This window comes from Natator depressus, chromosome 25 (assembly GCF_965152275.1).
Source record: "Natator depressus isolate rNatDep1 chromosome 25, rNatDep2.hap1, whole genome shotgun sequence".
Taxonomy (NCBI): Eukaryota; Metazoa; Chordata; order Testudines; family Cheloniidae; genus Natator; species Natator depressus.
The window spans coordinates 10,834,385-10,846,732 of NC_134258.1; the positions used below are offsets into that span (position 1 = coordinate 10,834,385).

Sequence of the window (12,348 nt, forward strand, 5' to 3'; positions counted from 1 at the left end):
CCCAAGCTTTTAGCAGGCTGCCTTATCTGGTGTGCGTTATCTCAGCCAGGGAAGGTAATTAATATCCAGTCCTGTCCAGTCCCTTGCACACTGTGACACTCTGCTCTCCCCCATCCTCTCAGCCCTCGGGATCCATGCAATTCTGTGTTTTAATCTCCCCCACCCCGGTTCCCACCCTCAGCTGAGTCCAGTCAGCTGCAGGAGCAGCATCAGCCCGTCGCTAACGTGCGCAGAACTTGTCCGCGGCCACAGCAGCCTCCATGCGGCTCAGCTGCAAGATCGTTCCAAGGACAGCGCCGAATGCTAACACCGCTCCTGCTGCATGGGCTCTGCTGTGCTGTGCAACAAGGCCCCCCCCCGCCCACCCATTCTTCACCTCCCAACACACACACACTGAATGCTGGGAAATGGGACCCCGGCTTCGGAAGCAGCTCAGGCCTTGGGTTGATCACCTGAAAGGCCATCCACACCCTGGCTGCTGCGTCACCATCCTCCCGGGCTGCAGAAGAGACACTATCTCACAGCTTCCCGCCCCCTGCCCCCCCAGGGAAGACGACCAGGCTGTGCCATGCTGGGGTGGCCCCAGCCAAGGTTGTCTCACTGTAGCCCCTAGCCCACGTTTCCCCATGGTTAATGACAGTTCACAAGGTTTTTATTCCCATGTTGCAGATGGAGAAACTGAGGCTGCAAGACTCATAGAAATGGAGGAGTGGAAGGCACCTCGCTAGGTCATCTAGTCCAGTCCCCTGCACCAAGGCAGGACTAAGAAGGGGACATGTCTTGTTTGAGGTCTCTAAATTAGGACACGGAGCTGGGACTAGAAAACCAGCTCCCATTACCACCCCCCTCCAGTGCTGGGAAGAGAACGCAGGGGTCCAGAGTCCCAAGTTGCCTCTCTAACTACTAGACCCCATTCTCCACCCAGTGTCAGGAACAGAACCCAGGAATCCTGACTCCCACTTCCTGCTAGACCACACCCCTGGTCCCCCAAACATGGGGGGGAGGGGGTGCCATATAGCATCCAAGGCCAGATGGGACCATTGTGCTCATCTAGTCTGACCTCCTGCATGGCCCAGGCCAGAGACCAGCCCACCCACAATGCCTAGAGCGGAGCTTTTAGAAAACCAGCCAATCTTGAGCTGAAAAGTAGCAGAGATGGCGAATCCGTCCCACCCCACAGTCCAGTGGGTTAATTACTCTCACCCTTGAACGTTTATTTCCAGTCTTGGTCCCGCCCCAGGCCTCACACATTTCCCGCCTCAGGAGGGGATGCTGCAGTGCCAAGGCCTCCCCATGCAAACACGCAGATAAGATGGCGAAGGCTGGGGGGGACGGGGCAGCACCAACGATGCAGGCAGCGGGAAGGCAGTTTATTATCTGTAGTGCAATAGCACAGAGGTGCCCCTGGCCTGGACTAGGATCGCGCTAGGTGCTGTACAAACCCATCCATCCTGTGCAAAGGGGAGCGAGGGGCTCCTGCTGAGCAACATGGTGTTCTGTAGCCCATAGGAGGAGGTGAAAAGGTCGGGACCCAGACCCACACAAAGCTCTTACTCAGGTCGCAGTCACTCTGCTCATGCCAGGTGAACACTGCATGAGAGAGACGGTCCCTTCTGGCCCTGGAAAGGATTCAGCTCACAGCTGCTCTGTGACCCCCAGGACCGCCTGAGCCCACAACAGTCTCTTGGAAGAGATGACCAGAAATTGCCTGTGAACTTGGTCAGTGAGTAACAAAAAACCACCTCACCACCCACCCTCGAGGCTCTCTCAGAGCCGCTTAAGATGCATAGCCAGGCTAGGCCTGTTACCATGGTCAGTACCTGCTGCTAATCTCCCACCTGTAAGGTACAGCCCAACCACAAGCCATGCTGGAATGCAGCTGATCCACCTGGCCTGGACTCTACCTTAAAAAAAACCAAACACACCCCAAGGATGCGTGATCAGCTCTGAGACCCTCCCCTTGCACTTGGTGATGCAATTATGTATTTAGGTGCCCAACTCCCATGGACATAAATGGGGGTTAGAGAACCTTTGAGGATCTAGGCTCATCTCTGTAAGGTGTCACGGTGAGATGCTTTTCAGCCAACGCATTTGAGCTGGGAATTTCCAAAGCCCCTCCGGATCTGCATCCCAGCCCCTAAATAGCTAGTGAGAGCAGGGGTATCACTTCAGAGGAAAGGAACCATCGCACCAGCAGCAGGGCCTGACAGCTGACACAGTCTGGGGATTTGGAAAAAAAAAAACAAAACAAACAAAAAATCATTGCTAGCAAGCGCTAACGAGCGGGTGCGCCACTGTGATCAACTAGGCTAGAGCAGGCGAGCCATTAGAATAAGAACAGCCAGACTAATGCATCCTGGAATGTACTTTGTTCAGATATTTGGCAAGTGCAGGTTCCTTTCAATTATTCATAACGCTTCACCGCATCCCGAGCAAACCACCTGTCTGCTGGGCAGCGGATCGGGCACTGTCTCAGCACTGGGGAGGCCCCGGCCACTTCGAGCTGAGACCTGACAAATTCAGTCTCTCTCCAAGAGCAATGGAGGCCTATGGCTTAGTCTCAGTTACCCTGTCTCTGAACAGGAGCTGGGGGACGTTTAGATGTCTTAATAAGCCACCTTGGTGCTCCCCATCTTCTGGAGCTGGGCAGGTCTTAGTGTAAACCAGAGCAGCCTGGGGGCTGCTGCAATTTGTAATCTGCTGCCTAAGTTCCCCCGGGAAGCAGAGAATAACCAAAGTCCACGGCCTCTGCCCCCAACACACCTGCTACACCAGAGACTGGGAGTAGGGCCAGGTTGTGCCTCCGCACCTGTTCTGGGTCAGCTGGGGATGCCCTCAGGGCATGGGATCGTCTCAGGGGGTCATTTCCACCCACTTTAAGGGCCCTTGATGCTACCAGAGCAATGCAAAAGGGGCTATAATGGAGAACACACACGCTCCCGAGCACCCTGTCTGCTGTTCAGTCTGTGTGTGAATTAGGGGGTGCAGGGATTAGGTTCTACTCTGCCTCCCAAAGGGCAGTGGGGGGGAAAGAGAAAAGATTCGTTGGTACCTGGCACCGAGAGGCTATTGCAAGGGGTGGGGAGTCGCTCCCAGCGCAGGAGCATGGCAGGGAAAGCATGACTCAGTAGCACTGCGGCGCTGAGCCTGGGTGGGTAGGTGGACCGGTGTGACTCACAGGTACCAGCTCAGCTCAGAAGAGATTTCAATGGGGGCGTTTTCCTTTCAAGAGGCAGTTCCAGCCAGAAAAGTGACAAATATGAAACCATGTCACCCTCTTACTCCACATCCTCACCTCCTATCCAGCTGGCTTTACTGATATACCCATCCCCCTTCCTCCCACTAGCCGCGCAGAGCTCTCACAGCTCAGAGCTACATCCTGGCTGCAGATCTTAGAAGCAGAACATGACTGGGCCACCGCCCGATTGTCTGATCCCAGTTGGAGTTTGCAACTAGAACAATCAGCTTTGAAATGAAGCTGCCAGCTACTGAGCGGCAAGATGGCGGCATGGTTAAGGCACTGAGCCAGCATTCAAAGGATCCAGGGTCAATGCCCACACTCTAGTACTGACTCCTTGGGCAAGTCACTGGGTTGCTGTGTGCCTCAGTTTCTCCACCTGTAAAAGGGAGACAGTGATACTGACCCGTGTGGCAAGGGAACACTGGGGGCGCCACAGGGTAATTAACAACAAACTAGAGTCCTAGTCATCACTACACCCAAAACTTTTCTCCCTTCAGCACCCCACAACTGGGGGACGGGAACAGAAGTAAGACTGAGTTTCACTCGTTGCTTTCCTTCCCACTGCAGCAGAATCTTGCTCAGCTCATCAGCTGCCTCCCTCAACGAGTGTGAGCTGTGACTGAACAAGAGCACGCGACAGGGAGATTTCATCTCCCTTCCTGTGACAAAACACACTACAAAATACTTGCCGGGAGACGCAGAAGCGTTGTAAATAATTAAAACGTCACTTCATTTGTCAGATACAGGAACAACGGGCATTTCAGAAAGGCGTCGGCCTTGCTTGCGCAGTCTCATCAACTCACAGGTTCAGTCATTTACACCAGATCCCCCCCACCCCAGGGGCTGCTGCAGAGAAAGGAGCCGCAAGAGAGCCAGTCATATGCCCAGCAGGGTGATACGTGGAGGTTGGACTGGCACCGCCCTTGCCAAACACAGAGCTTGCTCCAAGAGGCCTTTGTTCCCACTGCTTACCGAGGTGCTGATCCGGACCCTAGCATCACAGGGGTGCGCTGTGCAATCAGCTATGGGTTTTAGCCTCGCAGTCCCCCCTGGGAAGAAGAGAGGTGTTATGGGCAGGGCTCTACCAAATTCACAGCCATGAAACACACGTCACGGACCGTGAATTCTGGTCTTTTGGGTGCTTTTACCCTCTACTATATAGAATTCACAGGGGAGACCAGCGTTTCTCAAACTGGGGTTCCTGACCCAAAAGGGAGTTGTGTGTGGGGGGGGGTCACAAGGTTATTTTAGGGGGGCTGCAATATTGCCACCCTTACTTCTGTACTGCCTTCAGAGCTGGTGTCAGGGTTCCCTCCCCAATCTGAACTCTAGGGTACAGATGTGGGGACCCGCATGAAAGACCCCTAAAGCTTATTTCTACCAGCTTAGGTTAAAAAATTCCCCAAGGCACAAATTCTTCCTTCTCCTTGGAACGGTATCACTGCCACCACCAAGTGAGTTAGACAAAGATTTAGGAAAAGGACCACTTGGAGTTCCTGTTTCCCCAAAATATCCCCCCAAGTCCCTTCACCCCCTTTCCTGGGGAGGCTTGAGAGTAAACAAGGTGAGCACAGACCAGACCCTTGGGTTTTTCGGACACTAAAAACCCCAATCAGATTCTTAAAAACAGAACTTTTATTATAAAGTAAAAGAAACACCTCTGTAAAATCAGGATAGAAGATAATTTTACAGGGTAATAAGATTTAAAACAGAGGATTCCCCTCTAGGCAAAACTTTAAAGTTCCAAAAAACAGGAATAAATCTTCCTCTTAGCACAGGAAAAATTCACAAGCTAAAACAAAAGATACTCTAACGCATTTCCTTGCTATTACTTACTATTTCTGTAATTTTATATGTATCATTCAGTAGGAGCTGGATTACTTGCTTGGTCTCTCTCTTTGTCTCCAGAGAGAACACAAAAGAAGCACAAAGCAAACACCTTCCCCAACAGATTTGAAAGTATCCTCTCTCCTTATTGGTCCTTTTGGTCAGGTGCCAACCAGGTTATCTGAGCTTCTTAACCCCTTACAGGCAAGGAAGGGATTTTATGCTACCTTCGCTGTATGCTTATGACAGCTGGGCAGCTGGAGAGCGGCAGCTGCTGGCTGGGAGCCCAGCTCTGAAGGCAGCGCCGCCATCAGCAGCAGCGCAGAAGTAAGGGTAGCAGTTCCGCAACCCCCCTACCATAACCTTGTGACCCCCCCGACAACTCCTTTTTGGGTCAGGACCCTACAATTACAACACCGTGAAATTTCAGATTTCAAACAGCTGAACTCATGAAATTTATGATTTTTTTAAATCCTATGGCCGGGAAATTGACCACAATGGCCTGTGAATTTGGTAGGGCCCTCTGGGAGCCGGAGGCAAGGGGGAGATGAAGTGACTCACCCCCAAGTGACATGGAGGGCATGTCTCCACTGCAGCTGAAGACTAAGGGGCTGTTTCATTGCAGGGTTCATGTCCAGGGGATGGGGCTGGAGCCCAAGCGGTAGGACCCCAGGTGGTGCGAGGGTCCCGAGCCCAGAAGTCTACACCGCCATGAAACAGCCCGAGCCGGAGCCCTGCGAGCTAGTGAACTGGCTCGCACCAATGGGACAAGCCTTCATGGCAATAGCAGGTGGGACCTTTCCCTTGGCCAACTCCCACCTCTCCACTGGTGATGTTGCTGCACGTTTGCTATTTCCCCCTCTATGGCCCTGTCCATTCCCCGCAGAGCCCCCAGCACGCTCAAGCTGGGGATTCTTAGGAAAAGGGCATAAAACCCAGGCCCTGGCCGCCCATGGCCCTGTCTGCCCCAATCGCTTTCACGCCCTGGCCGAATCCCGGCTTGACTAATCAGGGTCTGCAGCCCTAGACACCTCCCTGCTGTGCCTTCAATCAGAGGAGCGAGTCTTCCCTCACAGCCTCATGCTGCCACATCCCACCCCAGCATGGGCTGCAATTTGCTAGTAACTGAGTCCTTCTTACAGGGAGAGTCTGTGGAGCATTTTTGAGCCTCCAAGATGGATACAATTAAACCCAAGGAGGCACCATCCCTACAAAGCTTTCAACTTCCCCTCCCCAGCCTGTACAATTCACAGACACATGATAAGGGCTGCTGGGCATGGAATCAGAGCCGATGGCTTCAAGGAAAAACCCCTTCACTATGGGTTCCTGGCAGGAGATCCCGGGCCCTTGGCTTGGCTTTGGGATCAGCCCTGGAAAAGGCCCATTTCCAAGGTGCAAAGAGCCATAAGGCTGCTAAGCTAGGAGGGAGAGCATGAGAAAGTCTTTGCCGCCCCCAAAGCACACGCACCCCTCGCCCCATACAGCTTCCTGCCTACGGGCCTGATCCAAAGCAGACCAGTGTCAGTTGGAAACTTTCCAATGACTTCCAAGGGCTTTGGTGCCTAAGCCCCTGGTCGCTCTTGACTGGGGTTGTCTAGTCCTCGCTGCTGAGGCTGCTAACCAAGCTAGGTGGTGTGACGTAGATCCCTGCAGCCTAAAGAGCCCATCAGCTCACTGCAATCCAGAGCATCAAAGCTGCATCCCACAGCAGCCACGACTGCCCCCAGCCAGGTTCAAGTGACTGGCTGAGAAGCGATACCCTCTGCATCCCGCTACCATGGCCCTAGGGCAGAGGAGGGAGGGATCTGTGCCAGCCGTGAAGGTGCCCAAGCAGGGCTGAGGGCGGCAAAGGGCTTGCGTCACTCAGCTGGGGAGGGCGGTCAGGCAGATGCAGAAATACCCTTGGGAGAGGAGATGCGCTCAGTCACACTCCCTTCGGAGGAGGCAGGGGGGATTCGGGAGCTGGTTCCCCACCATATCTTTAACCTTTCTCCATAGAGCAGAAGGGGAGAAGCCCAGAACTACCCTCCAGCCGGCCTCTCCTACCTCCTCCATGCTGGCATCTGGACTTTCCCTTCATTTCCTCACGCATCCCCCTCCACCCCCAAGATTCATTCTGATTGCATCCAGCACAGTCATCAGCGGCTCCCATTTCAGTGCAGCCTGCTGAGATGCCGAGCTCCGGCTCCTGGCAGCATCTGCAGCCCGCCCCCCCCCCCCCTTCCCCAACTCAAACACGCCAGCAAAAGAACAAATGAAACAACAGCCCTCCGTCACTCAGATCTCCACACACTCGGCTGGAACACATGCCCAGCTACTTGCACAGCTGAGGAGCAGACCGTGTTTCTCCAGCACTCAGCTTCTCATCTGTAAGCACCAACCTGGCAACCTGCTTCCCCCCCGCTCCCGGGCAAGGGCAAGGAGTGGCCACATCCTACAGCTCGGTTTCTAACCAGCCTCTCCTAACCAGTTTCTGACTGTTAGAAGAGGCTGGTCATGATGGGAGGGGTTAACATACTGATTATGAGAGAGGAACTGTCCTCTGGATCAGACCAGGAACCCATCTAGCCAATAATGGCCAATATTAGTTGATTCAGAGGGAGGTGCAAGAAAACTTGTAGTAGCCAGTTACGGAATAATCTGCCCCCAGGGAACATTTCCTCCTGACCCCCACCATTAGAGGTAGACTTAAGTCCTGAAGCATGAGTACTTACATCCCCTTCCAGAACGTTCACTATTGTCTCTGCGCATAGTCTTGTTCTCTCAAGGTCTGATCCGTTTTTCAAATCCCAAGGAGCAGAACCTGTCCCTCATTAACCCACCTAGAAGCCAAGGCAGAATCTAAGGCCCATTGGAAGTGGAGCCGCTGGCGTTATTAGCCACTGGTGCAAATCTCTTAATTAGCACAAAACCGCACATTTGTAAAGAAAGACTTGAAGGGTGTTAAATGGCGGATGGCTTATGTCTTTTGGAGGCAAAGGAAAAAACAAAGTATCTCCAGGTCGATTAAGAGCAAGCCAAACCATGGTCTGTGCCATCATTGTCTGTCACTGAGCTGCCTGCACCAGAACAGAGGTGACAAGGGCAGGGTGCACCTGGAAAAGGGACGTGTGAAGAGTGGGGCCACATCAAATGTCACCGACCAACTCTCAGCTCATCAGCGTCCCGGCAGAGGGACTGCACTGAACTCAACCTCCATGGGATGGGGACAGTGAGGGGACTGGGTGGGAGACCGCCAAGGAAAAGCCGGGTGCCGGGGGAAGTGGCGCTTTCCCCTCTGGTTTGTGCTGAACGGACGCCCCAAACTGTCGGCAGATACTGTGCTGCTGGAGGTAACAGGCCTCAATCTCAGTGAGCCTAAAGCCACTCAGGCTGCAGGTGTAATGACACTTTAAGGCCCCCTGATGTTGCTGGTGTGGGGGAGGGGGAAGAGGCTTTGGTGTAACTGAGAATCAGGCCCAAAGCCCAGATTCACATCTAGCCCAGGTACCGTCCACCACAGCAGAGAGCAGTCTCGGCTGGGTTCCTTACATCCTGCTGAGTAAGTCACTGCTCTAATTTCAAGAGGCTTCGGGTCCTGGCCTTGTGCAGTGTTGCCAGCACGGTGCAACTTCTGCACGCGCACTGCTTGGTAAAGGCAGCCCCTACGCGTACACATCTGTGCAGCAGATAGTACACACCTCCACACAATGAGATCCACAGCGTGGCCCAGCGATGGGGTAGCGGACTGGGAGTCTGGAGCCCTGGGTTCTATATTCTTGACACTGACCTCCCTTCTCTGTGCCTCAGTTTCCCCGCCACCCTTTCTCTCTTCGATTGCAGGGGACGTGCTCTCACTGTGCAGCACTGGGCCCAACTGGCCCTAATCTCAGCTGGGGCCTCCAGACACCACCGGAATACAATCACACTTGCTAACAAAGCAGCCCCCATAGGAGAAGTTTCAAAGGGCTTTAATGTACAGTGCTTCACATGCAGCTCCAGTTACACACCGGCCCCACCAGAGACTGTGCAGCCGAACCTTCGATATCCCTGAAAATGAGACACTGCTGGAAAGCACGCCGAGTGAAAGGAGTCCACGTACCGGGGAGAGAGGGTGAATCAGTACGGGAGGCTCCTCCGGATTACAGTCGTGACTGGCTGCCCCCAGTGCAGAATAACCATTCCCCTGGGGAACCAGGTGAGGTGCAGCACCCCAGGAGCCGTCTCTCTCCCCCCCCCCCCCCCACTCCGCTAGGGGGAAAGGAACAGAAATGGAGTGACGGGCTGAGTGCTGCACCTGGCCAACCCCAGCAAAGTCCTACGCAGCTGCAGAGACCAGGGACTGGCAGGTTCTTGTTCCCCCGGGGAAGTGGTTATTCCCTAGAGGCAGCTTATTGGCCAAGAACCCTAAAGCACTCTGGGGCCTTTGGTTTAAGCTGCTGCTGTTCCTGGAGGAGTTCTCTAGCTCGCTCCCCCAAGCATGCTCGGCTAGCCCACAAAGGCACCATTATAGCTACGAGTCCAGTGAAGAGAGGTGTCTCACTGGGATCCTAGACCCGCAGCCCCCTTCACTCCACAGACCGACAGCACTCCAGCCTGGCATGGGTGACCCAGACGGTGTCCAAAGCCAGGCCTGGAGGGATCCATCTGCAGGATGCCCTCCTCCCCAGACGCATGGGGTAGTGAGCGGGGGCGAGCGAAGGGGGAAGAGACGCCAGGTCAATTGGCCTAGAGCACCTGAGTTACCAGCAGCAAACGGGCCCCTTGCTGAGGCCCAGCTGTGTGAGAAGCTGAGGTCACAGGGAATGCCAGTCCCCAATCAGCCCCTTGCCTTTCACCTTAGTTTGGGGCCAGAAGCTCCCGGTGAGCGAAGCAATCTCGTCTTTGGGTCAGCGATTCCCAGTCACGAGGGAAAATAGCAGCCAGTGATCTCCAGATCAAGGTCCCTCGGCACAGAGGGAGGAGCGGGTGAGCTGGGCTGGCAAGAGCCATACGAAGGCAGCGCCATGCCCCTCCTGGCATAAGGGAAAGCAGAGATCCTGCCTCCTAGTGGCAGCCCCATGGTCCTGCTCTCCAGGCAGGGTCCGTTTCCAAAGAGGAGACACCGATCCATCCCCTGGGGGATACCTCGCTGGGCCAGCTGTCTGCTGTGCCCCTAGGACGAGGTGCTGGACACAGTGTCTCCCCTTGTTCTCTGATGGGGTGCTGTGAGCCAGACCCCACCCTGGACTCGGCTGGCTGGCAGCTCTGGTCCAATTAGCCAGCGTTCGATAGACAGTCCAGGGCCTTGCCCACGTCCGTTTCAGCTGAAGAAATATGTAGATTCCTTCACCTTCTGCAGGTCAAAGTCGCCTGGAGGGGAAGAAGGAGCAGGGGGAAGGTCAGAGCGGGGGCTGCACAGGTTGGAGACCGGGGGCGTCTCTTAGCATTCTAGGGGAAAGGATTCAACTATGTGCTCTAGCTCAACCACAAGATATGGGCTGGATGCAGGAATCGCTGGGTGAGCTTCTCTGGCTTGTGTTATGCTGGCCCTCAGATTAGACGATCCCACTGGCCCTTGCAGCCTTAAATTCTAAGTCTCAATACATCCCATCCCCCCTCACTCCGGAAGATCCCCCTCACTCCAGGGAGGAGAGAGCAGCTCAGAGCAGCAATCAGACTGACTCTCCTTGACCCCACCTGGGGCACAGAGCATGCCGGGGGCCCACACCGCTCACAGGACCCCTCCTGCTGCCCGACCCATTGCACGTGAATGCGTTCCCTGGGGCAGAGAGTTAGCGGGGGGGTAGAAGCTAGGACGCCCACCCCAAGACATCAGTTATCCCCCATCCTAGGCTGTGGTGGGTGCAATGCTGCTCTGTGAAAGGGCTCAGCACTAGGGCAGGGATGCTTCTAGCTCTGTGTGCACCAGGCCTCGCAGAAGAACCAGCCAGGGACAGAGAGTGGGTCAGGACAAGGGCTGCTTGCTTGGTGACCTCCAGTTATCTCTGCTAGCTAGTTAGGTTCTGCTCTCCAGCTGGCTTGGGCTCGCATGGCAAGTTGGATGCCAGGGTGGGAGCCAAAGGCAGCTTGCTCTGGGGGGGGTTATGTCCTACCAGGGCGGGGGGGTTATGTCCTACTAGATCGCCAGTGCTAACAGCCCCAGCAAGACACTGCCGAGCTCGGGGTTCTCCCGTCTGGCCCATCCAGAGGGCAGCCAGCCGTGTGGCCACTCTAGCCTCGGGACAAGGACCAGGAGGAGATTCTGCTGGGGTGGGCGGGGCTGGCAGCCAGGCACAGGGAAGATAGTGACGCTCACCCAGCCTTCCTGGCAGCGCGAGACGGATCCCTAGGGACCAAGCTAGATCCCCAGTAGGATCCAGCAGGCTAAGGTGCGTCTACATTACCAGCGCTACAGAGGCACCAGCCCTGCCGCTGTTCTACAGACACTTGCTACAGCGACAGAAAGGGTGACCCCACCCCGAGAGGCTAGTTGACAGAAGAATTCTTCTACTGGCCTAGCTGTGTCTACACCGGGGCTTAGCTCAGCTTGACTACATCTCTCCAGCACCGCAGCTAGGTCAACCTACATTTTAGGTGTATAGACCAAGCCTCTATCTTTCACCCACCGAGCACAGCGCCGTGCCCTGTCTTGCAGGTTCCTCCTGCCCATTGCGGGATGAACTGAAAAAGACACTGGTCATCAGAAACATGGCTACTGCTGGGAAAGGGTTATGGGGCTGGCTCATTCCAATCACTCGCGTCAGAGGGCTCACGCCTGGGAGCCACCCCGGGAACCAACTCCAGAGGCAAGCGTTAGTCCAGTGCCCAGCATTCGCGGGTGGCCTGGAGGCACTGCCGTAATAACCACGACGGATAATAACAATACCTGTCTCGGGGACCTTGGACAGCAGCTCCACCAGCCTCTTGTGTTCGAGGGACTTCTTGTCCCTCCACTCAGCCCTGGGTCAAAAAAAGCCACGACACAAAGGGGTGTTAAATAGGAACGTGAGCCCTTTCTGCTCCCAGCCTGAATCACACACACATCTCTGTGCAGCTTGTGGGCACATGGCTCTGAGCCAAGGGGATGGTGACAGGTCCCCGGTGTCAAAGGAACCATCAGATCAGCTTCAAGATAAGAGTCTCCCTATGTGGCCGCTTGGGCATCTAAGTATCTTCCTGCGGTCCTTGTTATCTCAGTATCGCTCTCTGGTGCCTAGCTGCCCCCACCTGACCAGAGTATCTGAGCGCCTGCCAACCTCGACGGACTTTCGGCACACAAAGCCCCTCTGACGCAGGGCAGCGATCTCACCCTCCTTTGC

The 12,348-nt window shown here is 55.1% G+C and overlaps 1 protein-coding gene across 1 annotated transcript in view; it reads right to left on the minus strand.

Moving 5' to 3' along the window:
• Positions 1-9,279: 9,279 nt before the first annotated feature.
• POLRMT (RNA polymerase mitochondrial) overlaps positions 9,280-12,348 on the minus strand; it is a 34,021-nt gene continuing 30,952 nt past the window's right edge. The window contains exons 20-21 of the mRNA XM_074939230.1: positions 11,916-11,989; positions 9,280-10,399 (exon numbers count right to left, since the gene is read on the minus strand). Coding sequence (XP_074795331.1) covers positions 10,350-10,399; positions 11,916-11,989 — 124 coding nt within the window. The 3' untranslated portion in view covers positions 9,280-10,349. The remainder of the gene's footprint in view (positions 10,400-11,915; positions 11,990-12,348) is intronic.